The sequence below is a fragment of the Podarcis raffonei genome, chromosome 7 (genome assembly GCF_027172205.1).
Source record: "Podarcis raffonei isolate rPodRaf1 chromosome 7, rPodRaf1.pri, whole genome shotgun sequence".
NCBI lineage: Eukaryota > Metazoa > Chordata > Lepidosauria > Squamata > Lacertidae > Podarcis > Podarcis raffonei.
Genome location: NC_070608.1, coordinates 85,185,048 through 85,212,568, shown reverse-complemented (window position 1 = coordinate 85,212,568; position 27,521 = coordinate 85,185,048). Strand labels below are relative to the sequence as shown.

General features: G+C 43.4%; 1 protein-coding gene across 5 annotated transcripts in view; it reads left to right on the top strand.

Annotated features, from left to right (window-relative positions):
• ENOX1 (ecto-NOX disulfide-thiol exchanger 1) overlaps window positions 1-27,521 on the top strand; it is a 280,653-nt gene that overhangs the window by 216,277 nt on the left and 36,855 nt on the right. For 4 of the 5 annotated variants that reach the window (XM_053397286.1, XM_053397288.1, XM_053397287.1 and 1 more), the window contains 2 exons: window positions 5,265-5,371; window positions 14,427-14,547. The exons of the other annotated variant lie outside the window; for it this stretch is intronic. In XM_053397286.1, coding sequence (XP_053253261.1) covers window positions 5,265-5,371; window positions 14,427-14,547 — 228 coding nt within the window. The remainder of the gene's footprint in view (window positions 1-5,264; window positions 5,372-14,426; window positions 14,548-27,521) is intronic. 5 annotated transcript variants of the gene reach the window in all.

The window sequence follows — 27,521 nt, the reverse complement described above, 5'->3', positions numbered from 1 at the left end:
TAGCGTAATCTGATTTTAGAAGTGAAAACAAACACAAAATGCTTGAGCGATTCCGTTCCTTCATGCTCTGGTCGATATCATGTTGTGAAGCCATCAGTACGTGGTACCTTCCTGCAAGGCTCAACTACCAGCCTGCCAAACCTTTAGAGCAGGGGTTGGCAACCTAAGGCCCTGGGGCCGGATGCAGCCCAATTGCCTTATAAATTTGGCCCGCGGACAGTCCAGGAATCAGTGTGCTTTTACCTGAGTAGAATGTGTCCTTTTATTTAAAATGCATCTCTGGGTTATTTGTGGGGCATAGGAATTCGTTCTTTGCCCCCCCTTCAAAATATAGTCTGGCCCCCCCACATGGTCTGAAGGTAGACCTGCCCACGGCTAAAAAAGGTTGCTGACCCCTGCTTTAGAAAATGCCCACCAGGCCCAGGCCCAGTTTAACACTGCCAACAACATTGGCCCTTGCAGAAGTGGCGGAGAGGGAAACAAATTAAAATTACATGAAGGCAGGACTAATGCCTCTGTTTGCATTAGTATGATCTTTAAACCAGGTGTCAGTGCTGGTAAGGACACTCTGCAGCCCCCAACAGGCTGGCACTGGCAGTGAAATTTGCAGAGCACAAGAAATAGTAAGTCTCTTCCCCTGTTCATTGCAATCAAGCCTCAGTTTCGGTTGCTGCAGGGATTTTCTCTCAGCTGCAAGAGCCTTTTGCATGATTTCCAACTCTCTCCGGATCTCAGTGCAAATGAGATAGCTCTGTTACACTGGGGCATGTTGAATTTTTCAGCTTTCAAATTCCAGAAAAGAGAGGTGCCAAAGGGTTGCAACTTGACTTGGGATTTCAAAGTATTTTTTGTTAAATTAATATAATTTAGTTTTGGTTGGTAAAGGACTACATAAAAATACTGACTTTTAAACATTTTTGTGGAATTTCTAATAATTTTAAACTTGTTCGTGAAAAAAATTATGTAAAATTGCATAAAAATCATTAGAAATGATTGCCAAGTACCTGCAGTTATCTTATATATTAATACTTTTTTATTTTTATATATTATGCATATTTTATATTAAATTGCATATAACACACACACACAAACACACACATGAACTTGCTTTCACTGAAGGCCAGAAGACAGTTTCTACTGGACCACATCAGATTGGCTTGCCAGACCTGCCAGGGTGTAATAGACAAGTCAAAAAGCACAAGTGTCAAGAAGACAGGAGAAGGTGGTTTTCTGAATGTAAGCAGAGAAGGAAGCGAGCAGGATGCTTCAGTGCCATCAAATGTAATAATTTTCTATGCTGATGACAATGAAGAACAAATAGCTGATGCCCAAGATAGAAATGATGGAAGTTATGAATTGGCTTTAAGAAAACCAAGAACGCCTTCCATAAAAAGGCAAACGCAATACAAATACATAATGTTGCTGTGCAGAGCATCAGATATAGTGTTGGCCTCTGTGCTACAGCTGCCGTAATCACAGCCTCTTTTATGGATGCTGGCTTGATCACTGAAGAAGGCAAGAGACTTGTAGCTGATCACAATAAAGTCAAGAAAAAGTTATGATACCCCTGGATCAAGACTTTGATGATCTTTGTCAGAAGCGTGAAGTTGACAGCATCTTCTTTGATGACGGCACATCATCTCAGAACAGCATTGTTCTGTGTGCTGTGAGCCAGGTGGAAGATACCTCTCTCTACCTCTTCCCTCTAGAGCAGCGGTTCTCAACCTGTGGGTCCCCAGATATTGTTGGACTCCAACTCCCATCATCCCTGAGCTCTGGCCTTTCTAGCTAGGGGTGATGGGAGTTGTAGTCCAACAACATCTGGGGACCCACAGGTTGAGAAAGGCTGCTCTAGAGAAAGGCTCAAAGAGAGAAAAACCACCTGACGTTATTGCCAATAATCTTGTAGATTTCATGAAGAAGGGCATTGATAAGCACCTGTAGGCCGTTGGAGGTGATTCTACCAATGTTTACACTGGCTGGGAGGGTGGAGCCGTGCATTGGGTAGAGGTCAAGCTTGGTCATAAGCCGTTCTGGTTAGTTTGTGCCCTCAACACCAACAGGTAACATTGGCAAGGTGCTAGACGCAGCTACAGACCTTGAAATTGATCATTCGCCAAATCAGAGAGCGAATAATAATAATAATAATAATAATAATAATAATAATAATAATAATAATTTATTTATACCCCGCCCATCTAGCTGGGCTTCCCCAGCCACTCTGGGCGGCTTCCCAAAAAATATTAAAATACTGTAATACATCAAACATTAAAAGCTTCCCTAAATAGGGCTGCCTTCAGATGTCTTCTAAAAGTCTGGTAGTTGTTGTTCTCTTTGACATCTGGTGGGAGGGCATTCCACAGGGAGGGCGCCACTACCGAGAAGGCCCTCTGCCTGGTCCCTGTAACTTGGCTTCTCACAGTGAGGGAACTGCCAGAAGGCCCTTGGTGCTGGACCTCAGTGGTCTGGGTAGAACGATGGGGGTGGAGACGATCCTTCAGATATACTGGACCGAGGCCGTTTAGGGCTTTAAAGGTCAGCACCAACACTTTGAATTGTGCTCGGAAACGTACTGGGAGCCAATGTAGACCGGTGTCTTTCAAGACCGGTGTTATATGGCCTCAGTGGCCGCTCCCAGTCACCAGTCTAGCTGCCGCATTCTGGATTAGTTTCTGGGTCACCTTCAAAGGTAGCCCCACATAGAGCACATTGCAGTAGTCCAAGCGGGAGATAACCAGAGTATGCACCACTCTGGCGAGGCAGTCCGCAATCAGATAGGGTCTCAGCCTGCATACCAGATGGAGCTGGTAAACAGCTGCCCTGGACACGGATTTGACCTGTGCCTCCATGGACAGCTGTGAGTCCAGAATGACTCCCAGTGAATTCTTGCTTCACTGAGTTTCATGTAACATGTTTGACATGCCTGAAGGCAATTCCAAACCAGGTTGTGAAGGACATGGCTTAAGTTCCATACAAAATTCTGCGAGTACAGAAGTGCTGCTTCCTTGGAGCAAGTCTCATTGAAGTCAGTAGGGCTCACTTCTAAGAGGACATACCTCTTAGACGTGCGGGTGGAAGTACATGTAATCTTATGCTTGTTCAGCATTTAGATTCACACTTCATATTTGACAAAATGTATCATAAATGAATTCCTTTTCACATGATTTTATTTTTTTGAAAAATTCTGTATAAGGTTTGATTTGTGGTTGGTTTATTCTAATATATGAAAAATTGGGGGAAATGAAATTCTTTTGGTCTAGTGCCTGAGGCATGGGTTGAATTGCACATTTCTATACGGTAAGGCAAGGTATCCAGTTTTAAATTCAGCTCCATAGTGTGGGGTCAGTACTATTTGTAGTTACTTCTCACAGATAGTGGAACTCACTAACATTTGCATTAAAAATTGCTCTCTGCACAGCTGAGAATTAGTGGGTTGTCTTTTCAGCAGATGACTATTCTGGTTTCATTAGAAAAAATTGCATATTTTTTCACAACCAGAAGTTTGGCCACTACATGTTGCCAAGCAACTCTCTTCAGGGCAAACATGGAAACAACCATCTGTCTATGGTAATTAAAATACTGCAGTATTTTATTTTTCTACTTTCATGCATTGAAATCTTTGAGTGATCACAGAAGTATTTATAATTAATTCTAACACCTGTAGAAAAGAGCTCTCAGCCATTTTCATAATCAGAAACTTCAAAGTTCAAGGGTTTCAGCAGAAGAATCATAATGTTCCAACTTGAACATTTCCGGTCGGAAAATGGTAGAATATCATTTCCTTGCATCTTCAGGAATATTTTCTGCTTGAATCTTCTGTCACTAATTAATTACACACAGATTGTTGATTAAGTTTAGTGCTCTTTGCACTTACGATAGACAAAACAGAATTATGTCTGGAATCTAAATCTCCTTATTAATAAACTAGATCCCTTAATAACAACCTTTCCATATTTTCCTATACTTCCAGTTTAATTCAATAAAGCTGTGAAATAAATACAGGCCACTAAAGCAGCTAAATGCACTGTACCAAACACTGAAAAGTGTTGCTTTTTTGTTTTATTTGTTTTATTTTTACTCCGTGTTGCAATCAAATGATCTCCAAGACTGCTTGCAACGCATTGCAGCAAAGCTAAAAGCTACCCAGCAACACCCTGACCAATGGATGAGGCCAGACTTCTCCCATTGGCCCACCATGCAGGGGCTGGCCAAGCCCACAGTTACCTGGTAGGTGGGGCCGCAAACTCCGTCCACCTGTTGGGAAGGGGTGAGCAGGAATTTCTGCTTCTTCACTCGCCGATAGATGGAGCCAGGTTGGTCTCCCCCTTGCTACTGGTGTTCTTCTTGGGAAACAGGGGTTTAAGTCTCCCAGGAGCCCTCCATGCCCTGGTCAGACTGTGCTTCCCTGCAGCTCCAGGCAACTGACAATTGGAGCTGAGCCTTCTTTCTGGCTGCAGCAGATGGGGAGTCATTTGACCAATGGCTGCAGCTACAGGTAGTCTGCCTATTGCTATAATGTTCTTCCTGGAAGAGGGAGGGGTGCAACTTCCCCGGTTAGTGGTAGAAGCCAGAGTGTCTTTCACCTCACTTCCGAAGTCCCAGGGCAACTCACACTTTTGTCTGTGAGATCATTTTGCTCCCCTGGCCGTCAGGTTTGACATTCCAGAATTTGATTTGCAGCAGCACATTTGCTTGGCAGTCACAACGTTTCTTCTCTGGAAAATTAAAATATGATTTGAAAGCTCTGCTGTCCCCGTGTCTGCAAATACCCCTCACGTTTAACTCTTAATGGATGTGTGTATCCCTAAATCCAACTCATAGTGCTGCAGTGTGCAGCTTCATTGTATGGAATGATCACTTTGGTTCCTGTGTTAAGTAAGATGCTCACAAAAAGTGAGAAGCTATTCTTTAAATGGACAGGTAACATCCAGGTGAGAGGTAATGTCACGAGGTGGTTTCTGTGGCCTAGGCTCAGGCGGCAGCCTGGAAAACATCTGTTTAGAGTATAGTCAGAGAAAATGCATGCTTATCTTTCAGTAATCTGTGTACAATTTGTGTAGACTAAGTTATGGAGACAGACATGAAGGGGGACACCTCCAACAATTCTGAAATGTAAGTACAGAAAGACACTTGATTGGATGGATATCGGTGATGTCGTATCAGCAGTGACATCATCCATAGACTCCTAGTGTCTTTGCTTTTGCCTTTCTCTAGTGCTCACAACATAAATTGCTTGTCTTGTTTGACTTCCTTGTTCACCAAAGTTGAGCAGATTGTGGCCGTTTTCAACGCCTCTACCAGACAAAAAGCTTGGGACCATTTCTCGAAAGCTCAGCGCAAGAACATAGACATTTGGCGAAAGCACTCTGAGGTGGGTGAATTTCTTCTCTTTTATCCATCATTTCATAGCCTGGACTAAAGCAAGTGGGGAAGCAAGTTTGTCTCCAGTTGGTTGTGTTGCATTCAGCAATATCTAATTGCTGCAATTTTAGAGAAAAGTAATTAAGAACTGGCTATACAACCTCTTAAGAGAGTATCTGTGGGTCCCATTCACCTCTGTAATGATGTAAGTTGAAATAAAACTACAGTTTTATTTCCTTCAAGAAGCCTGAACTGCCTGGAGGAGCATATTTACCACACCAAAACACTGAAATGATGGAATTAGCCAGGCCACTTTAAAATTATTGCTTTATCTCTGCCCATCATTTACAGGTATATTGAAATTTTATTCTATTACTGAAAAGTGTTGTGACAAAACAGTTTTCTCATTTCTCATTACTTTCCATATTAAAATGGTTTTCCTGTTGAGATATATCCAGATTTCTTAATAATTAGTCTAGACAAAACGAAGGACCTGTCAGGTCTGGGGGTGGTTGCTCTTGAGTAACCAGGCAGAACCCTGACCTGTCTTTTACAGGTTTTATTGGTGCAAACTATTTACAGTTTCAAACCCCACAAGTTCATGTCCGTCTCAGTCACTTGCAGATTCCGGGAGTGCCCCTTTCCGGTTTCCCCCCCAGCATAAGAACTTAGACACCCCAAATCTCTGCCTCCCCTCCTTACGTTTCACCCCTCTGTGCAAGCAGGGTGACGGAAGCAGCGTGTGTGTCTCCTGGCTGAGCCTTTGAGCCCTCCCTTCACCCGGCTACCCCTCTCCCCCTCAGCTCCAGGGAAGGTGTGGCTTTCTCCCCTGCCGGACAAGGAGCTGCTTCTCAGAATCACCAGAGGCTCTCTGTATCTCTCTGCCTCCCTCCCGCATTCCAATGGCAGTCCCCTGACAGGACCCACCTCCCATTTATTTTCTGACAAAATAAAAATAAATCATTTGCTTTGGCCACAACCTAATGAGCTATTTTAGGTTCACCCACGGCCCTAATACTATAGAAAATTTCAAACTTTGTTTCTTTAAGAAGTAGCCTGGCAAGGTTGCATTAAAATGTTTTGTGGTGGGGTTTTCTGTTTTTTTTTTGCCAAACTTAGAAAGCAACAAGATTTTCTAGCATCCAGGTAACAGGAGAGACCGGCTTCCTTTTCTCTGCAACAACTCAGCTACCGTTTTCAAGTAGGGTTGAAAAAAAATGCTGACTGGTTTGGGGGAGCTTCCTCTGTCCCAGAAGGTAGAGCTAATTTTCCTAACTAATTCAAGTTAGCTTTCCTAATCAATCAATTAATTAAACACCTGCAAACTGGGTAGGACCATACACAGAAATAGAGGCTGTTCATAGCACTAGCTCACTAAAGTAAAATTCAGCTGGTTGGCCTGTCTGCTCATTGTTTTCCTGGGCTGCTCCCTGGGAGTAGCATCATGGCAAGGATGAACCTGGCTTACCTGAGGCCAGATACCTGAGCAGCAAGCATGCTTAAGGTAGTAAAGAGAGAGGAGAGGCAGCAAATGGGTGAGAAGGAGAAGTCACACCAGCTGGCTGCCTTTACTCGCTTTACCTTTGCCCAGCCCTGCTCTCCTTGAGTCAAACGCTGCAGCCAACATCCTCCCAACACGGCACGTAACTTATGGTTACCAGATTTTTTTCAATGAATCCAAGGACCCCTTTTATTTTTTTTGAAGCTGAGTAGCAACAGGGAGTGAGTAGTGGGGATGGTGAGGCAAAAGACCCTGGGCCCAAGCGCACATGCATATTGTATAAAGGTGCAAAGCCCTTTTTTCGCACCCTGTGAAACATAAATGCGAAGAGTTTTTAAAAAACTGGCAATGGCTGCCTGCCCGCAACTCCCGAGCCTCCCCCTTCCCCTTTGCTCTGACTAATTGGGGGAGGCTCGGGAGTTGCGGGCGGGTGGCTGCTGTCCAGTTTTTTAAAAACTCTGCGCATTTATGTTTCACAGGGTTAAAAGAAGGGCTTTGCGCCTTGTCTGGCAGAGAAACCGTGTGCCCTGCACACCTCCTGGGCAATGGCCGCCCGGCCACGACTTCCAAGCCTCCTCCAATCTGTCAAACCAAAGGGGGAAGGAGATCTGTACCGCTGGACGTCCCCGGTTCCCCTTCGGCAGTGGCGGCAGCAGCGAACAGCTCCTGAAGCCAGCCAGAGCCAACTGCGCTACCAGGCTGGCTCCGGGCTGCTGAGACTGCCGCTGCCACATTTCCTGGGGACAGATTTGCAAATCTGGGGACATTCTGGGGACAGAATTTGTCCGGGGACAGGTTTGCAAATCTAGGGACTGTCCCCGGCAACCGGGGACATCTGGCAACCCTAACATAACTGCCTTCTCACCTGCCCTTGGATGAGCAGTAACCATTAGTTGTGGGGGAATACAGCTTGACAGTTAGCAACAGAGGAATTGTAGAAAGCCTTCAGATTTTGGACAGATTAATCTCTATCGCAAGGCTTTGGAAAGAGCAGGGTTATTCTGCCACACTCCAGGGGATGTTCTTAGGGACTAGTGAGAAGAGGCACACACCTCTTAGCAAAACACCCACCCAGGAGAACAGGGGGTAAAGGCAGGGCACAGTTTAGACAAGCCAAGAGAATCCGTCTAGATTGAAAGTGTGAACCAGAGGCAAGGGAGTTCCAGTAAGGTACGAAAGCTAGCACCAAAAGCCAGAAACTCCTTTTATTTCCAGAAAATGAGAGGCTCTGGAAGGAGACCCTCTGTACTCTTCCCCCCTTGACCACACCCTAACCACAATGGCTGGTAGTGAAGGAGTTTTGGAGGTTTCTTATTCATAAGCCACAGAAATACTCTGGGTCTGTAGGCACATGCTGTGTTGTTGTTCTTTGGCCTTGGCCCAGGATTTTCGGTGCTAGTCTTCTCAGGGTCTAAGGGGTGGCACCTCAAGGGGATCTCAGCACTGGTTTCCAGGGACGCCGCTTGCTCTTCAGGGTCCTTGACCTGCAGAGTGTCTGGTTGGTCCTCCGAGGACCCAGTGTCTGGTATCATGTCAGGATACCTTCTCAGCTCGGGTCACCTGGGACTTGCTTTGTATGAAATGATGTGTAATCTTCATACAAGATTATGTATGGGAGGATAAAGTGAGAGAATCAGCAAGTCAGCAAAAGTGTCTGTTTCCTCCGTTGCTCTTAGAGAGGGACTAGGTCCTTGAACCTATCATGCAAATGTGGCCCAACACAAACCACAGTGCTTAAAAATAGGGATGAGGGCGAGGACCCACACAGAAGCTCCCTCCTCAATGCCCCCAGGTGTGTCAACTCTACCCACCCAGTCCCTGTGTTGAGCGGGAAAGGTCTCAGCTTGAAAGCAAGTAGAATCCTCCACATGATTGTGGGCCCCAGTGAACCCTCCTATCATTTGGAGGGTTCTACTTGCATTCAACAGAACCTAAGTAAAACCCTCCTGCAGCTCTTTCCAGTTGAACATGGGAAGGTCAGGCTCAACATGCGCAGGGATGCTGGCGGGTGGCACTCGTTCTGTGCTCATGCCCACGACCTCACTTTAAGCAGTTGCACATTCAGGCAAACATGGCTTCAGTTTCTTACACAACATTCTCAGCACGCAGGTTGTTTCCTGCTTTCTGAGGTAATCTGCCTCGTGCTGTGATCTGTGGGGGCTTGGAATCATGTGTGACTGGTTGTTGCTTGGAGGTAGGGGGTTTTAAGGGACATGGGACAACTATGCACCTTCAGAAAGTGTTTTCTGGGTGCATCCAGGCTTTGCCTTGGGAGTGGAATCTGCCTGGGCACACACTGAATCCACATCCTGACCCTTCCCTAGGCACCAGAATTTCAAGAGGTGACCACCCTATTCACCAGGCCAAATGTTTTGGTTGCCAATGTGTACTGGGCACCTGAGTTTTTGTCTCTCTCGTCCCCTATACTAAATTATTATTATTATTATTATTATTATTATTATTATTATTATTATTATTATTATTTATACCCCGCCCTCCCTGGTCAGAGCCGGGCTCAGGGCGGCTAACACCAAATATTAATTACAATAAAACCTAATAGAAACAACAACAACAAACAGTTAATTAAAATAGGGCCTAAAATACAGCTTAAAATGCAGCCTCGTTTTAGTAGTAGCCCGTAAATGAAGACCATAAAGGGAGGAAACATCAGATATTCACCCAAGCCAGCTATCCATGCTGGTCCTACATGGGCCAGCAAAAAAACCAAGGGAAAATTTATATACCAAATCCCATATAAGGGGTCAGAGTGAGTCTAAGCCGAAGGCCAGGCGGAACAGCTCCGTCTTGCAGGCCCTGCAGAAAGATGTCAAATTCCGCAGGGCCCTAGTCTCTTGTGACAGAGCATTCCACCACATCAGGGCCAGTGCTGAAAAGGCCCTGGCCCTAGTTGAAACCAGTCTAACCTTCTTGAGGCTTGGGCATACCAGGAGAGGCGGCCCCGTAGGTACAGAATGATTTGTTATTGAAACCCAAGTTCACGTGCAGCATGGCTGCTCATGGGGGGTGGGTGGGAAGTAGACGAACTAAAATCATATGGAGTAAGACTAAGCATATTTTTTCTGAAACCAAAAGCCACAGAAATGAGTGGGTCTCCCATTGAACCTTGGCATTAATTGAAGAATTAAAGACCGTATCTGCATTCACACAGAGAGCCATGCACAGAACGTTCACACCTTTGTTGAAAGGAAGACGGTCTTCAGTTTAAAAATGTAACTTACCTGTTCAGCCATGTGCACCATTGAACTATAACTGTCAAATAAACTTAGGACTGCAAAAGTGATTCTGTCCCCTGTAGAAATGTATTTTCAGAGGATAAGAAATCTGGAACTATTGTGAGCAAACAGCACTGTCACCAAACTTTGTTTAAATGGTCATGGTTCTTTTGCTTTAAATTCAGTATAGAACGCTATGAGACTTTTTTTTGGTAAAGTAAGTACCACAATGTTTGTTTCTTCTCCTTTAAATCTTTTGACTAGTATACATCAATTTGCTTAGCACTCTGTTAGTTCAGCATGTCAGTTATTAACATCACAGTCCTCTTAATGTTTCCTTGCCTAACAACAAAAAAGTTTAGAAGGTAAGATGCGTTTATTTAATTATTTTATAATATATTTGTAAAAGAAGTGTTGCATGTTTAGAGCTTGAAAAGGAATAAAATTATGCTGTGATCTAAATCATTTGGGTAACATTTTAAGTGCCCATTAACAAATGCTAAATTGAACAGTGGATGCAACAAACGAATGAATAAACGGATCCCTTATTATCTCTGCTGTTATGGTGCATATCAAATGGCTTCCTCATAATGGGGTCCTTCATATATAACGGTAGCCTTGATTTATTGGCAAGGGTAGCACTAAGAATTCATACAAGGGGCAACAATGGCATCAGATTTTGTTGATCTGGAAGCTGCTAGTTGTTGCTTTTCTAATCTGCCACAGATATATAAACTATGAAGTTTGTTTGCTTTACATATTAGCTGCATTGGCAATATTCAAGAGGGAATTAATTTGTTCGCATCCGAATTTTTCATGCGGCAAAATGCACTGAAAAAGTCTTTCGAGTAATGTAAATCTACAAAACATCTTTGCTTAGTTAACAATGATGATTCTCCTGTCTTTTGTTGCTGTGTTATCTGAAAGCAATACAGAGTTTTTTTGGGGAGGATACCACCTTAGGAGGAGCCTGTGGTTTGGATCCCACAGCAAGAGCAGAAAGCCACTGGGTTTGCATGCTTGGGAAGCTGGTAGTTTATCTTCTGCTCTGAAGCGATCTCTGACGTTCTGCTTTTCAGAGGGTACTGGGAGTTTGAAGAAAGGTGGGGCAGTGATCCTCGCCCAACAAACAAAACTGCCTTCCAGTTGCTCAGTGGGATCTTTTCATCACAGCCAATCTCTCCAAGTCAATATTTACGTTTCTTTTAGGTGACTTCTTGCCTTTCTGGTGTATTGGAAGAGACCCTGTTCATTTTGCTTTCCCCTTCTTTATCCTTGACATAAATGTTTCATGGTCCGATCTGGTGACCAGCTGTTCCACCCAGGCACATAATTGACATGGTTCCCAGCTGACAACCCAGCCAGAAGCCAGGGGGGATCTGGAGCTAACCTTCATTGGTCTCGATTCAGAACCTCGAATTATGTGATGCCAGCATATTGTTTTGGTATTCGGCTGCATTAAATAATTCCTTATTTTTGTTCTAACTTCATCACATATATTACCTCCTAATTGGACTTCTTTCTGGGTTCAAGGACATACTTTTGACATGTCATATGTCCCTTCCCAAAACACCGTATCACAAACTGAGCAGGCCCTCAGTGGTAACAGGAGCTTGCTATGTGGCAGGGAAATGCCAGCCTGTTTGTCAGGATACCTTTGACCTGGGATGTAGAGCAAATGATTTGCATGCAAGTAATTCCAGGTTCAGGGACGCGGGTGGCGCTGTGGGTTAAACCACAGAGCCTAGGACTTGCCGATCAGAAGGTCGGCAGTTCAAATCCCCGCGACGGGGTGAACTCCTGTTGCTCGGTCCCTGCTCCTGCCAACCTAGCAGCTTGAAAGCACGTCAAAGTGCAAGTAGATAAATAGGTACTGCTCCAGCGGGAAGGTAAATGGCGTTTCTGTGCGCTGCTCTGGTTTGCCAGAAGTGGCTCCCTTGGCCAATAAACGAGATGAGCACCACAACCCCAGAGTCGATCACGACTGGACCTAATGGTCAGGGGTCCCTTTACCTTTACCTAATTCCAGGTTCAAAACCTGGCATCTCTAGTTAAATAATTTCTGAATAGCAATGACCCTTACATAAGACTTTGGAAAGCTGCTGCCATCCGAGGAGGCAATACAGGGTTAGACGGAGCATTTTTTCTCATTCAGGACGAGGTAGCTTCATTTTGTTAACCCCTAGGGGAGGGCTCATAACTCGGGAATAGGGCAAACCTTTGCATACAAAATATTCACTCCCCTTCATATCCACTTAACTGCTCATAGGCCGCAGATTTGAGAAAGGCCCATGGTCTGAGACTTGTTGTTGCCAGTCAGAGTTGGCAGCCCTGCCTAAGTGGATCACTTGTCTAAGTGTAAAGACAGCTTCATATTTTCACTAGACTGATTCCTCTTGGGCACATAGTATTCGTTGAGTAGTTATGTGAATCCAGCACTTAATGAATCTGGTTCCCTATGATGGCCACATCCATTCTTAAGAATACGTTTTAACAATATGCCTATCACGATGCAGATATCGGTGCGTTATTCCTAAAGGCCCTTCCACAACTCTCTCTGACTGTTGTTTGTGCATCTTAGAATACAACGGTGGTTCATCGCAGCAGAGATAGTTAAGCTGCTGCCCTCCAGATATTGCTAGACTGCAGCTGAACAACATCTTTGACTATTGGCCATGCTGGGGGGCCACAGTTGGCCCAGCCCTTCCTTGGGCCCCCCACTTTCTGTTTTTACAGTGCCAGAAACATTCTGCACCATCCAAGTATTTTTATGTAAAACATACATCAATCCACGTCTGAGCCTTTGCGGTGATTACTACTCACACCTTCGCTATAATGGGTTAGATTTATTGATGAAGCCTGGGTGCGTCTCCCAGAAGAATTCTCTCAGCTTCTCATTAAGGAATAAATAGCATGTTCTTTCGGTAACATTTATCCCCTGAAAGTGACTTCTCTTCCTTGTTCCAAAGATTTCAGACCACCTCTGTGGGAATTGGGCTCTTTGTTGATAGAAAAATTAGCTGTCGGCTGACTGAAAAGCGCTTCACTAATCACTGGGCTTGCATCCTTGTGTTGCACCTGACAGTATTATTAGGATAAAATAGAATTCCCTCAATCTTCCTTTTGCTGCTGTTAAGGAAGGCAACCATTACACATGCTCTTATGCTTTTCTGTGAGAACAAAAGTGATCTGAGCTTTTCTAAAGCCATACATTTGCTGACTGCATTCCCTGCCAGCCTTTCCTCCCAGCAACATCTCTGCTCAATCAATCCCGCATTTATTCCAACCCCTTTCGGCGATATTGGCTGTTCAACCTCACATTTATTCCATAAATGCACACATTTCTGCAGAGGATTAGGGGCTCCATCTTTCTACTTACGGCGCACTATAATCTGTCTGATACGGACAAAATTTTAGAGATGCATTATGTGGAGGGTAGGATCCTGCTTTCTCAGTATGGAGAGCATACAAAATAGGTGAGGCAGTATCTCTTATTGGAGCACCTTCTGTCAAAAGACAATGGAAACTTTCACATTGCTCAGAACTACCAAATACGACCCTAGTATTCAACACAGAATCTGGAACTAATATCCCAAGGATCTGAAATCTGTAAGCTTCAGGAGGACTAGGATACAGTTTACTAAATAGGTAGTGGTAATTCTCCCACTCTGGCTACCAGTACTTGTTTAACTTCTTTTATAACTCAGAACAGATTGTTGGTTATTTGGCTAAGGACCCTAAGATTTCTGGTGCAGAATCCCAGAACCCTTGGTTTGATGGACAGCAAAGTCAGTTACTATGAACAGGCACAATACACACACACAAACAAACGAACAAAAGTTGAAAGTGCGGCAAAGTATTTGGCATAGAGCAATTTTCCCTCCCACGGCACTCCTGGTGTATGCCCATCACAGACCATCAGCTGTCACTCTGAAGAGATTGGCTTGTGCCCAATATACTTGTGGCAGGAAAACTATTCAAATAGCTTTTACTCATCATTTAACTGAAGTGCTTTAAACGTATTTATATGTTTATGTTATAATTGATTTTTATATTAAGATGTATTATTGTTTCGTGTAACATTCTGAGATCTTCTTGAAAAAATATAAAATTAGCTGACTGCCATTTCACACTACAAAACATAAAATGACAAAATGAAAAATTACCACTTAAAACCACATATCAATGTGTGTGTCTCAATCTAAATCACTTTTAAATCCTTCAGTGTTTTTTTGGTTTTTTTTAAGGGTCTTGTCCTGTTTATAATCGATGAGCTGTCCAAGAAACCAGTATAACTCACCAAGTGAGGTTTGGGTCTTTGTCATTTTTAGGAACTCAGGAATGCTCACAGTGAACAACTGATGGGGATCCGGCGGGAGGAAGAAATGGAAATGTCTGATGAGGACAGCACTGACAATCTCAGTAGTAAAAAACTAAGAGTGGATGAATCAGGTAAAGCGGCAAACCCTCACCTTTACATTTCTTGCAATATCAAAGGGATCTATTCAAATTGTAAATGCTGTTTCTGCTGCAATCGTGGTGTGCTAATACTGTTGAGAGGAGCCACCAGCACCTTCCACAGGCCAGAAAATATGACGGTCACAATGTATTTGTCAAACCCTGACCTTTCAGCTACACGAACTGGCACCAGACTTTTACCCCTCAGCAAAAGTCTGTCGAAACAACAGGTAAAGGATTCCACTTTCTGAGAACATTTGCGCATGATTATATAGCTAATTAAGAGGAGGGCAAAGTAGAAAATGGACTCTGGGACAGCCTATTGATTTGTGAGGAAATGTTTGTGGGAAGTGCCTTAATGGTAATCGTTCCTCAGGTTCCTGCACATTTGCCCTGTTATCAGCTTAACGACTTGGGAGAGATGCATCAATACTGAGCCTTCCATCTTTCTACCCTAAAAGACAATTCCTTGCCAGAAAGTGATTTTGTGCCTTCAAATCAGAGCTGGGCTGTATATGTGATATGTCCAAAAGTGCAGTTCTGTGATCCCTAGGAGGGTGGCCTAAGAACAGGTTGGACCTCTCTTTCAGATGTCAGAGCCTCCCTTCCTACAACCTTCTCTGAAGTTCTGGACTAACCAATATTAAGAGTTCTAACACTGGGATGCCCCCAAAGGGAGAGCGTTGAGGTTGTGCCAGTAAACAGTGAGTCTCCGGGAGGCCTTAAGTAGAAGAGTTTGGATTTGATATCCCGCTTTTCACTCCCTTTAAGGAGTCTCAAAGCTGCTAACATTCTCCTTCCCTTCCTCCCCCACAACAAACACACTGTGAGGTGAGTGGGGCTGAGAGACTTCAGAGAAGTGTGACCAGCCCAAGGTCACCCAGCAGCTGCATGTGGAGGAGCGGAGATGCGAACCCGGTTCCCCAGATTACAAGACTACCGCTCTTAACCACTACACCACACTGGCTCTCAAGTCATTGTCCCATGGCACGCTGGCTAAGCATGGGAGAGATTTCGGCACACCCCTTCCCGAATTGCTCCCTCCCTATCCGCATATATATCACTCTGCACAATCATTTTAGGATGGCCCTGCAAAACAAGGCATTGCACTGTTGCTTAAAAACAACAATTGACCCTTGCGAAATGAAAAACAATCTCCAATGAGACCTTCATTTGAGGCTCACGTGCAATGCAATCTCCATCAGCATCTTATGCCTGCAGCTGGGTAGTTGTGCTGGGATGGGTGTTGAGTTTTGGGGTGGGTGGGGTTTTTTTTTTTTTTTTGCCTTTCTGATTCATTTTCTGTTGTTTGCATTTAGTCTTTCCTCTGAAGAACTTTAGTCTTCTAATACTTCTGTAAGTAGATTAAGCAGAGAGTTTGAGATTTGCCCAGGGCTTTTCAGAGAACATCTTAACTCAGCAGGTATATAGATTCTATTAATAATAATAATAATAACCCTGTGTTTCCCACCTGAAATCCATGCCCTTGGTGGTGGTGACGTGGTTAAGATCAGCAAGTGCCCATTGGAAAGTTATCACTTGATTCCCACTTTTATTTAAACTAAATAAATACTATCCCTTAGTTTAAAACATACTTGGCTCACCAAGTTAAGGGAGCTGAAAGCAGATGTGAGAGAAGCCTACTTGGCCTGGTTCCTTTGTGACCAAGATTTCAAACCTAGATAGCAAATTATATTTTTGTTTCCCCTAGTTGCGTGTCGAGGTCCCCAAGCCACCCCTCAAAAATAATTCACAAATCACACGTAATTTTAGTTTAAGGTTTTGGGCACTCCCTCACTGCGAGAAGCCAAGTTACAGGGAACCAGGCAGAGGGCCTTCTCGGTAGTGGCGCCCTCCCTGTGGAACGCCCTCCCACCAGATGTCAAAGAGAACAACAACTACCAGACTTTTAGAAGACATCTGAAGGCAGCCCTGTTTAGGGATGCTTTTAATGTTTGATGTATCACAGTATTTTAATATTCTTTTGGAAGCCGCCCAGAGTGGCTGGGGAGGCTCAGCCAGATGGGCGGGGTATAAATAATAAAATTATTATTATTATTATTATTATTATTATTATTATTATTATTATTATTATTATTTTGGCCACAACTTTATTAAAATACAAAATCTGTGAGTGGTTGCTTAGACATTGGTTATGACTATCTGTCCCCCCGCCTGGGACAGAACTGACATTCCGAATTCCATCGGAAGGCAGTGAAGGGAAAACAATGTTGGGGATCAGTTGAGCTGAGCGTCAGTCCCTCACCGCTCACTCAACCAGCTCCCCAAGGCTTGCCGGCCCTGGTCCCATTTCAGGGATTGGACGAAATTGTGGCAAGCCCCAGGATTCCTTTAACGGAATTCCCTTCCAGCACCATTGGAGGGGCAGGCACAGCCTATCCTGACCCCTCCACCACCAGCTTTTTATAACCAATGCCTAACCGCAACCTTACAAGTTGTGACAAATTGCTAAGTAGTAGGCAAAAACCAAATGGCACCAGCCAATCAGCCAAATAGCAAAATTCCTACTAGGCCCCTGCACCAAGGCAGACGACCCCATGACAGGCAAAGCGAGGTCAACCAGAACACAGGGCGGGCGGGCGGGTGATCCGATGCACTCTGCGAAAGAGAAAGCAAAAGGCAGAGTGCCCCAATATTTAAAGACTATGGTCCCTCCCACCCAATTTGTTATATGCAATTTGCCCCAGCAACCCGGTCAGCCAATCGTTGCGCCAGGCAATACCCATTAACCTGCCTGGCAACAGAGGGCTGGCTTGGCGGCCCACACTGCAACACGCACTCTCATTTTATGGAGAACACGCTTTACCATTAGAGCTCATCCACACTTCCTTTTGTGTCGCCCTTTCTAGGCACAGGTCCAGGATTTCCAGGTCTGTGTCCAAGCAGATTTTTCTTTTTTGCCTTGCTGCTTTCCTGTTGGCAGCCCGCCGGAAACCTGATTGCTGTTTGCTCTGATTCAGCAGTAAAACCCAGATTTTCCCGGAGATTATAGCAGCAGAAAATGAAGAAGAAATGCTCAGACACGGACCTGGAATGAGCCCTAAGATAAGCTTAACTGTATATTTGACAGGTCTCTAACTGAGGTACATCCATATGGCTCAAATTGAATTCATTTTTAATTTTATACTTGCAGTCACTTCATATTCTAGGAGAGAAGCAGAACAAAACTATATTTTTTTAAAAAGTGAGAGCAAAATTGCTCTTCCTAAGCAAGCAGAAACAAAATAAGTATGGGATTATATTCATTGTAGAACTAACTACAGAAGAATATTCAGGCACGATAAAAATATGCTGTATTGCTGCAGTTCAGGGATCTCCTACAACTGAGTTTAGGTTTTTTCCTAATCCCCTGGGCACCACGCACGAATCATCTCCATGCCGCACCTTCTCTACATTTGTAAAGTTGAAATCCTAACTGATGATAACAGAAAAATGTAGACCGAAATGGAACTGGGAACCTGGACCTCAGTTCAGAAGAACCTGAGGAATCCCATCTCTGAGTAAATCATATCATAACGTGTTCTGCAGTACTATCATCTTGTATCGAATCTTGAGATTTATTATCTGATCACAACAGCTTTTACCAGTCAACTGAGACAAGTTTGTCTCATTATTACTTGATAACCTTCGCCCCCAACTGAATTTGCTCTTAGGCATTGACAATCCTAACAGCTGTTTGCCCCATCTTATTACCACATGGAACACAGGTTTATTGGATGAGATCCTAAAGTCCTTTGTTATCTCTCACACAGCTTATGTTCCCTATCGTGTTTTTAATATTCTGTTGGGAGCCGCCCAGAGTGGCTGGGGAAACCCAGCCAGGTGGGTGGGGTATAAATAATAAATTGTTGTTGTTTGTGGTTGGGGGAGAGCAAGAAAGAGGCTATATCTTTTCCCCTCTGGACTTCCCCTCACCTTCTGTCTTCAAATGTTAGATGCCCGTTCAGTTGCGCTAGGTGCAGAGCCTTGGGGGCACCTCAGGGAGCGTCGCTACTATGATATAGAATGGAAGGTGAGATGTAGGGGACACCAGATTTTGTCATTGCACAGGGCACCACTGAAATTGGAGACCCCAAAGTCCTGAACCCCCTTTCCCCCACGTTTCAGGCAAGCTAGTCACATTTCCCCTCTGTTTCTGAATAGCTCATCATTCTCATTCTTCAAAGAGTTTTATATGTTTGAAAATATTCATGAGGTAATTGGGAGAAGGCTGCTTCTCGGTTGTCACAAGGCCCTTCCAGTAAGACCTGTGCACTCCCTCTCTGACCACAAACTGGTTTCTCTTCGGCTTCAAGCAAAGATTGAATGTCTGATCCAAATGGGCTGTGAGTGTGGTGCTAGAAGAACTATATTTAGAATGTAGATTTCATATTCATTCTGCATGAGCATTTCTAGGGCATCATGCAAGCAGTTCATGGTGTGGACATCTTTTCTGAAAGGATTTGTCCTTCATTGGGCAACGTGTTTGCTGCTCCTTTCATTGCAGAGTTCTTGATTTTCTCCTTCAGTTCATATCACCTTGTTTGTTGTTATGCCACACAGTTAACCTTTACTGGTCCTTGACTGATTTACTTAAAGATTCAGGTATCTGTTCTGTGCTGGGTCACTAATCTAGACCTAGGACAGCTATTTAGGTTGGCCCTAAGGCCATTTCGGGACGCAGGTGGCACTGTGGGTTAAACCACAGAGCCTAGGACTTGCTGATCAGAAGGTCGGCGGTTCTAATCCCTGCGACGGGGTGAGCTCCCGTTGCTCAGTCCCTGCTCCTGCCAACCTAGCAGTTCGAAAGCAGAAAGTGCAAGTAGATAAATAGGTACCACTCCGGCGGGAAGGTAAATGGCATTTCCGTGCGCTGCTCTGGTTCGCCAGAAGCGGCTTAGTCATGCTGGCCACATGACCCGGAAGCTGAACGCTGGCTCCCTCGGCCAATAAAGCGAGATGAGCGCCGCAACCCCAGAGTCAGTCACGCCTGGACCTAATGGTCAGGGCTCCCTTTACCTTTACCTAAGGCCATTTCACCTGAGACAGGAAAAAGTCAGGTCTCCCAGCTTGCCAACATGTCTCTTCTGTAATTTTATTTGGAGGAGGAGAGATCTCTGTGTTACCCTTGGGAAGCCTAAACTCTGGGGGCCATGTATAGCTGTAGCTGCTGCCAGACAACTGTCTTCTACATATTTGCATGCACGTGTCTCCCTTTGAAAGTTACACAAAAGGTGGGACTTGTTCCATTGTGGAAAAGACAGGGATTATCTTGTCTGCAACAACAGAACAGTCCTTACCATAGTAAAGGCATAAAGAATGCCAGGTATAATATAATTTGTATTTGTTTAGAAAAGCAAGATAATGTGCCGTAACAATGGGTTATTTGAGATGCATTCATCTATTTGGGGGGACGATGACCCAGTTGACCATTCTTTCTAGATTTGCTTTCTTTCATTGCACATGGAGCCATCTGGTTTGCAGAACAGAGATTCATAAATAGTTGGTCCTGATTTAGCAGCAGCGGATTGGATATTTTTTTGTGGGTGGGTTTCCAAAATGTGCCCACAATGCAGCAGCTTCTAAAGAGCTACGGGTATTCATTTGTAGGTTTGGAGCTGCAAGTCGGAGGTGATTCCCAGAGGGGAAACATCCCATTTGTCTTTTTTCATTTCCACCAACGGCATGTACTTAGCTAAAATGGTGATTGTCATAACAGAAATTCCGCCTCATTTGCATTGCTGCTGATAGAGAGTGGAATGAAAAACAAAAGTGGCTGCTTGCATAGAAGACTTTGTTTAAAAAGAGAAAGAGAAAAGAATGGGCCACCGACCAAATTAATTTATATAAAAAGGGAAAATTAAGGCCTGGCTACAGAAGCAATTATTCTGGAAGGAAGAAAGTCACGCCAGCCATAAAAACTGTAGATCAAATACCATCTTGTAGGATCTCGCTCCTCTACCTTTTGGCACTGAGAGCAAAGATCTGGAAGTAAGAGACCCTGAAAGTAATTTTAAGAATTATTGAAGTGCAGCTGTGTGCAGGCAGCTAGCTGGAAAGATTGTTACCCCTAGGATATATTTCTAATTTCCCATGTCGTAGAAGGGTAGTATTCTTATGTTCCTAATGTAGCAGAGGCACACGGAGGTCGTCTATTACAGCTCCAATAAGTGAAATGCTTTAGCAGAAAAATGGTATTAAATTGGGGAGGGTTTTTCTAACAGAAGGCCACAAAATGAAGAGCCGAGAGCATCACTGGCCATGAGCTTGCTTGACCACTGTCAAATATTTTGGGATAAGCCCCTGGGTTATTTTATTATGTTCAGAGCTTGGCTGTCGGGTGAAAAGTGGCTACATGCAGGTATCAACAAATCATCATCAGTTCAAAGTCGACAGAAAAAAATTGTATGAGTTTTGCAATAACAGTAATAATAAATCCCCTGACGTAATGTATTTGTGTGGGGTATTTTCCCTAAATAGAGGCACGACTTTACATAATTTAATGCATTTTTGTATGCTATGTTTGGGTCACAAATGTCAGATGATAACTGCATCACCCCTGTTTTTTTCACTATATTAAGGAAGCCAAGTTTCTTCCTTGGCCAACATCATAAGTAGATATGTGGGTTTGTTTTTCCATTTCTGCTGTTCAGCATGGTTGCATTAGCCTTTTATTAAACGAAGGGGCATCTGGCTTAGACCTAACTATAGGCTGCACTATCTTTTCTACATGGTTCACTGACAGCAGAAGGAGAGAGAGAGAGAGAGAGAGAGAGAGAGAGAGAGAGAGAGATGTGCCCATCCATAAAGAGTGGGTGAATGTATGAGGCTGCCTTAGACTGAGTTCTACTGGCATGTAATGTCTCCTGAATGGTACAGCTCTCCAAGATCTGAGATGGGGGGTGGCTTTCCCAGGAAATTGCAGAATGCACAAAGAAGTATACATTACGTACAAAAGAGACTCGAAACTTTTGATTCCTGAGAATGCTTTCTGAGATTCCTTCACCTGCATATGCCAAGGACTGAACCTATGACTTTCTATAGGACTTGTGTATTCTACGTTTGTGGTTCCTCCCCATGGAACACAACAGAGAATACAATCTAAAACATGCAGGGTCCAGCCTGCTTAGATTTTGTACTCTGGCTACTAATCTTGGACTCTTGAACCTTGGTCCTTTATCTTGGATGATTTCTTGCCAACACCATGCATAATGCATCATTTTATTTGCATGCTGCCTTTCCATACTTCAAACCACGTTCAAGGTGGCCTACAATCTGAAAAAATTACAAACATCGCAAAAGTGGTGTTGTTTAGTCGTTTAGTCGTGTCCGACTATTTGTGACCCCATGGACCAGAGCACGCCAGGCACTCCTGTCTTCCACTGCCTCCCGCAGTTTGGTCAAACTCATGTTCGTAGCTTTGAGAACACTGTCCAACCATCTCGTCCTCTGTCGTCTCCTTCTCCTTGTGCCCTCCATCTTTCCCAACATCAGGGTCTTTCCCAGGGAGTCTTCTCTTCTCATGAGGTGGCCAAAGTATTGGAGCCTCAGCTTCATGATCTGTCCTTCCAGTGAGGACTCAGGGCTGATTTCCTTCAGAATGGAGAGGTTTGATCTTCTTGCAGTCCATGGGACTCTCAAGAGTCTCCTCCAGCACCATAATTCAAAAGCATCAATTCTTCGGCGATCAGCCTTCTTTATGGTCCAGCTCTCACTTTCATACATTACTATTGGGAAAACCATAGCTTTAACTATCTGGACCTTTGTCGGCAAGGTGATGTCTCTGCTTTTTAAGATGCTGTCTAGGTTTGTCATTGGTTTTCTCCCAAGAAGCAGGTGTCTTTTAATTTTGTGACTGCTGTCACCATCTGCAGTGATCATGGAATCGCAAAAGTAGTCACAAACAATAAATAAAATGCACCAAAAAGTACACAATGACCCCCGCCCCTAAAAATACCCCAGTCCAAGAGTCTGTTCAGCAGCCTCAGCTTTTGCAGCTGAAGTCAGTCAGAGCCTATGGGAAAATGGAACTTCCAGGACTCACAGCCAAGATGGTCAAGCATCTCTATAAGATATTGAACCTCCTACCGTTAAAAGTTTCAATGTTTGAAGAGGCTGGTGGACATGGCTCAGTCTGGGACCAAACAACCTCTACTTCAACCATCCCTGATGTGGTCCAACCCAGTCACAGATGTCTAAGACAGGGACTTGGGTTCTCCTTTCTTCCCTCAGAAGTTCTGAGACCTCCAGCCAAGTGCAGGGAGAACACCAGTTCATGCACCCATATCTAGTCCTATCATCAATTGCCAGTTGGTGTTCCAGGCTAGAGCAAAGGCCTTCTAGAACCTCCTCTGACTTTTCTGTGGGGTGGAAGGAGGCTGCCCCAGGTGTCCCTTCAGGAAAGGGAAGTGCTGTAGGCCCTGTTAGTAGCTAAGCCCTCTTCAGGCATTCACCTGCCCCACCCCACCCCTTAGAACTAAATGAGGCAGAGGGCAAGTCATGCTCTCTCAAACTGCATTCCCATTGCTCAGCCACATCAACTTCCATGAGTCGGAAGGGTAACTGGAGGAGTTGTACTGGGAACCTGATCTCCTCTTTGGGCTCCCCATATGATTTATAACCCTGCCCAGTTAGGTTCTGCATTGTGCCGGGAGCTTACATGGGTAGAGCAGACTTTAATCCAGCAAATGGCTCAAAAATTACTCAAGGGAAATTATTCATCAACTATAAATAACGGAGATTGATGGATTGATATTCAGGGAGCTCACAGGTTGGGGGCAATGTTCTGGTTCAGAAGGTTAAAGAAAGAGAAAGAGGCTTGGCTATTTTTTTTTTAAAAAAAGGTTCCGCTCTAAGAAGAACTGACAGAAAAAACGAGGGTAGAAGAGGAAACATATGTGATAACTGGGGGATAGATGAATATAAAATTATAAAGTTTGAGATCCTAAAACAGGCATGTCCAAAGTCTGTTTCAGGGGCCTAGTGCGGTTGGTTTAATCTGGCCACTGTGGCAGTTTATATCCTGGGGTAAAATTCCCCCCCAAATCTCCACAACTTCAATCTTAAAGAAAAAAAGGTCAACAACTTTGGTTGGCCCTTTGGTCAGCCCTCACGGCCCTTCACTTCATCAAATCTGGCCCTCTTTGAAAAAAGCTTGGACACCACTGAAGAAAGAGAGTAGCGAGACAGAGTATAGGCTTTAGAACAGCAGGAGCCTAAATGAAATAGGAGATAAAGGAGGAAATTGAGATTTTTGGCAGTGCTAAAACAGTTGCTTTGAAATGTTTTTTATTGAAGGTGTTAAGAAATGTGGGAGTGGCCCCTGACTAAAATGATTTCAACAAGGGACATCCTGTTTTGGGGCAGGGAATCAGACTGCATCATCCATCCAACTGCGGGATCCTTCTAATCCACTCAGAAATGCAAAAACCCTCCAGTAGAAAGTTGTCATAGTTTGGCAGGCTGTTTTAGGACTAATTCTAATACTTTTCATGGTCAGTCAGTGACTGCTTACATATAGAAAATGAGCATTAGCTTGCATTATTCATTCAAGATTGCAGGATCCAGGAGAGAAAATAGCAGCTACTTCACTTCTCTCTGGTTGTGTTGCGCTGGGCCAAGTCATGGTTTAACTTCATGTGTCATCTGAGCCAAGACTCCCAGTTTAGATCCTGGACAAACCACAAGTTGGAAATCGCAGAACACAGAGCTTGCTTACAGCTCAGGGTCCGTCTGGAGAGAGCTAAACCTGGGTTTGGATGGCACATTGAGCCAGCACAGCAGCAAAATCACCAGGGAGGAACAAAGCAGACACAATCTCCACTCCCAGAACTCACATGCTTGTTCATTCACGTTAAGCTGTGGTTTCGCTTAGTGGAACACGTGAACCAAACCAATGGGAGTTTCATTTGAGAGTAAGTTATTAATGTTAAATAACTTCTGTGCGGGCAGCTACAAAATAGCTGACTTAAGGCATCTGGTCTGCTAAATGTGGATATATTTAACATTCCGAGCTGAAAGAGAACATCTGTGGGAAACTGCTCAGTTTGTAATTTGAGTGTTATAAGATGGATGCATTCATATATGAATCATATTTATGAACGTTGGCAATATTACGAGCAGAATCAAAAAGGAATCTCAGACTTGGCTCATGAGTTCTTATGAACTAACATTACAAGTTGAATCTATTCTGAGGAGTATCTCCATATTCAGAATTTGGTTATTGGACTATAAATGGTTAGTTTCTGTCTAACTTTTCATTGTTCCTTTATTTTTTGCCATGTAGGTGTTATAAAACCATTTTATAAAACAACAACCCAGCTTGTCCATATTGAATGACAATTTGGGTGGCAGTGGCAAAAAAATATTTTTTAAGAAGAAATAGAAGAAGAGAAGAACAGGACACTATCTTGATAGGGATGTGAATTGCTACTTCCCCAGTGATCAGATTGATCATTTCATGAGTAGGGAGGGGGCAAGAATCAGCTGAGGAGGAGGTGCTCTGTGCAACCGAAAGGGTGTGGCCCTTGGCGAGTGAACCTGGCCCTCAGGTCAAAGGGGGCTAGGCATCCTTGCTTTGAAATTGGGCACTCTTTGTTGCAAGGTACATATCACAAAGCAGGCAAGGGACACAAAGCACACAAGATATTTAGGGCAAAGCAGGAGACGTCTCTTCAGTGAAGAGCTTTTGTTGTGTAGCAAAGTTCCTGACTTCAGCATATCAAAGGACACCGTCATACTTCAATTCATCACAGCAATGAAAGGTTTATTAACCTTATTCTTGTTTTTTTAAAGAAAGGGAGAAAGAAAATGGAACTTTCAATGAGACATATTTAATAAGGGCTTTGGAAAAATTGACGGCCTAACTGCAAACTGTATTGAGACGCCTGTGGTGCTTTGATGCCTTTGAACTGCCAGGAAAGCCATTATCTAGATTACATTTTATTATGTTTTCTGGTTTTTCATCCTGATAAGGTTTAATGCAGGATCATTACATATGAGAATAGATTTAATCCTGTTTTCTTAGCAGGCTTTAAGGACACCAAGGGGATTATTCATATAATAAGATGCAAGGTTGCTATGGAAAACTCTATAGCAACCCAACATCTTCACAAAAGCAAGCAGCCACTTGTGACAGCAATCTAAATTTACATTTATTTTAGTGTCATTTTTATCGACACTCTTAGTCTCTCATTTTGACAAGATGCTAAAATATATTTTGGTGCCTTTGCTTGAACAAAATTAACACTGTAGTACTGGAATAGAAACAGTTCATAAAAATATTGGGAAATAATAATAATAACAACAGTAGTTTAGCAAAATAAAATTCTAAACTAACATAAAAAATGCTTTAGAAAATATTGCTACTTTTTCACAAGTATTATCATTTATTATTTACCTTGCAGTAATATACTTCATAATGAAGTGTGATGTAATAGTCAGAAAACATGCTACTAAATGTTTGTGCTGGCTAAATTGCCTGGCATCAGTGGCATCAATGCATACGGTTTGAAATTAAGAGGCCCTGGTAGTTAAATACTGAATACTTATAGCTAATAATACATCAAGGCTCAGGACAGAGGTGCAACAGATCACATCAGCAAGGCATGCTCTATCTAAAATTAAGCACTGATTTTCAAGGTATGAAAAAGTGACTTACTTTGACAGAATGCCCTAATTAAATGGCTTGCTTCTTATACCATGAGCAGTGTGTGGCAAAATATTTTAATGAGGAAATGAATTGTAATAGATTTTATGCACTTCTGAAATATATGGTTTCTAGCTGTATTCCAAGTTAATATCCAGCTGTTCCCCATTATGCTAGGTGATGTTTTCCCAGTACTCAACCCCAGACATCCCAAGTTAATTCATTCTCCTTTCCACACAAAAAGTCCAAAAGGGATTCTCCAGTTGTTATTATTGTGAAATGTTAAGAATAGTCTTCCTCCAGTCCAGTATGTCGAATTTATCTCCAAAAAAATCCAGCATCCATTATTAGCATAATAATCCATAGTTATTTTCTAGTTGTATGTTAATTAATTCCTACCCAATTCCATATCTTCCAATCATTTTTTATGTTGGCCATGATTTCCCATCCTAATTTAACAGGAGAGAATGAGAAAAATGAGGCTCCTCTTTCTATTTATTCCATTATTTTTCCAAGAGTACCACTATCACTTCACTCTAAATTGTGTGCAGAATCCTTTCTCTCTCAGTTCTATCTCTGCCATCTCAAAATGGTCAATGGTTTCATTATCATCCCCTCCATTTCATCATCTGCTGCCTCCCGTTTTACTATTCCACTCTCATGTTCTGGCAGATCTTGATCAGTACACACCCACACACACCCTCCGCAAAGGCTCTGTGTATTCTTTGGTCTGGTCTTTCTCTGATCAATTTCCATTCACCATTTTATTCGTCTTGGCTCTGAGCTCTTTCAATTGCTCATCCAATAATTGTTGCACAATACCAACAATCAGTGGTGTGTTTTGTTAGTTCGTTAACAGTCTCCACCTTGAAAACTTGCATCTATCTCTTTCAGAAATGCCTTCTTTCCACGGATGAAGTTTCATTTTTGCCAGCACTGCACAAAAGGAACGGAGAGTTAAAAGTAATAGAAAATGAAGATTCTTAAGAACCAGAACTCCCTTATCCATTTATAATCTTTCTAATTCAGAAACAATTAGAATAAGCTTTTTGCTTTATTTTTCAGTCTGTTTGTTAATGCCTCTTCTTATGCCAGCAGTCAGTTTGCATTCCAGTTGAACTATTAATTGGCAGACCAATCACCACAGTCGTAATTCATCCCAATCTCCGAAGTAATTAAAAGAAGGGAAGTTTAGCTGACCTGATGGCCTGAGGCTATTCAGGGCTATTATGTGGTGTCTGGGCATGATGGTGGTTCGGGAGGGAGAAATGGTTTCCACTGAATGGAAACCTTCAACGGCGCAGACTCATACCACCCAACT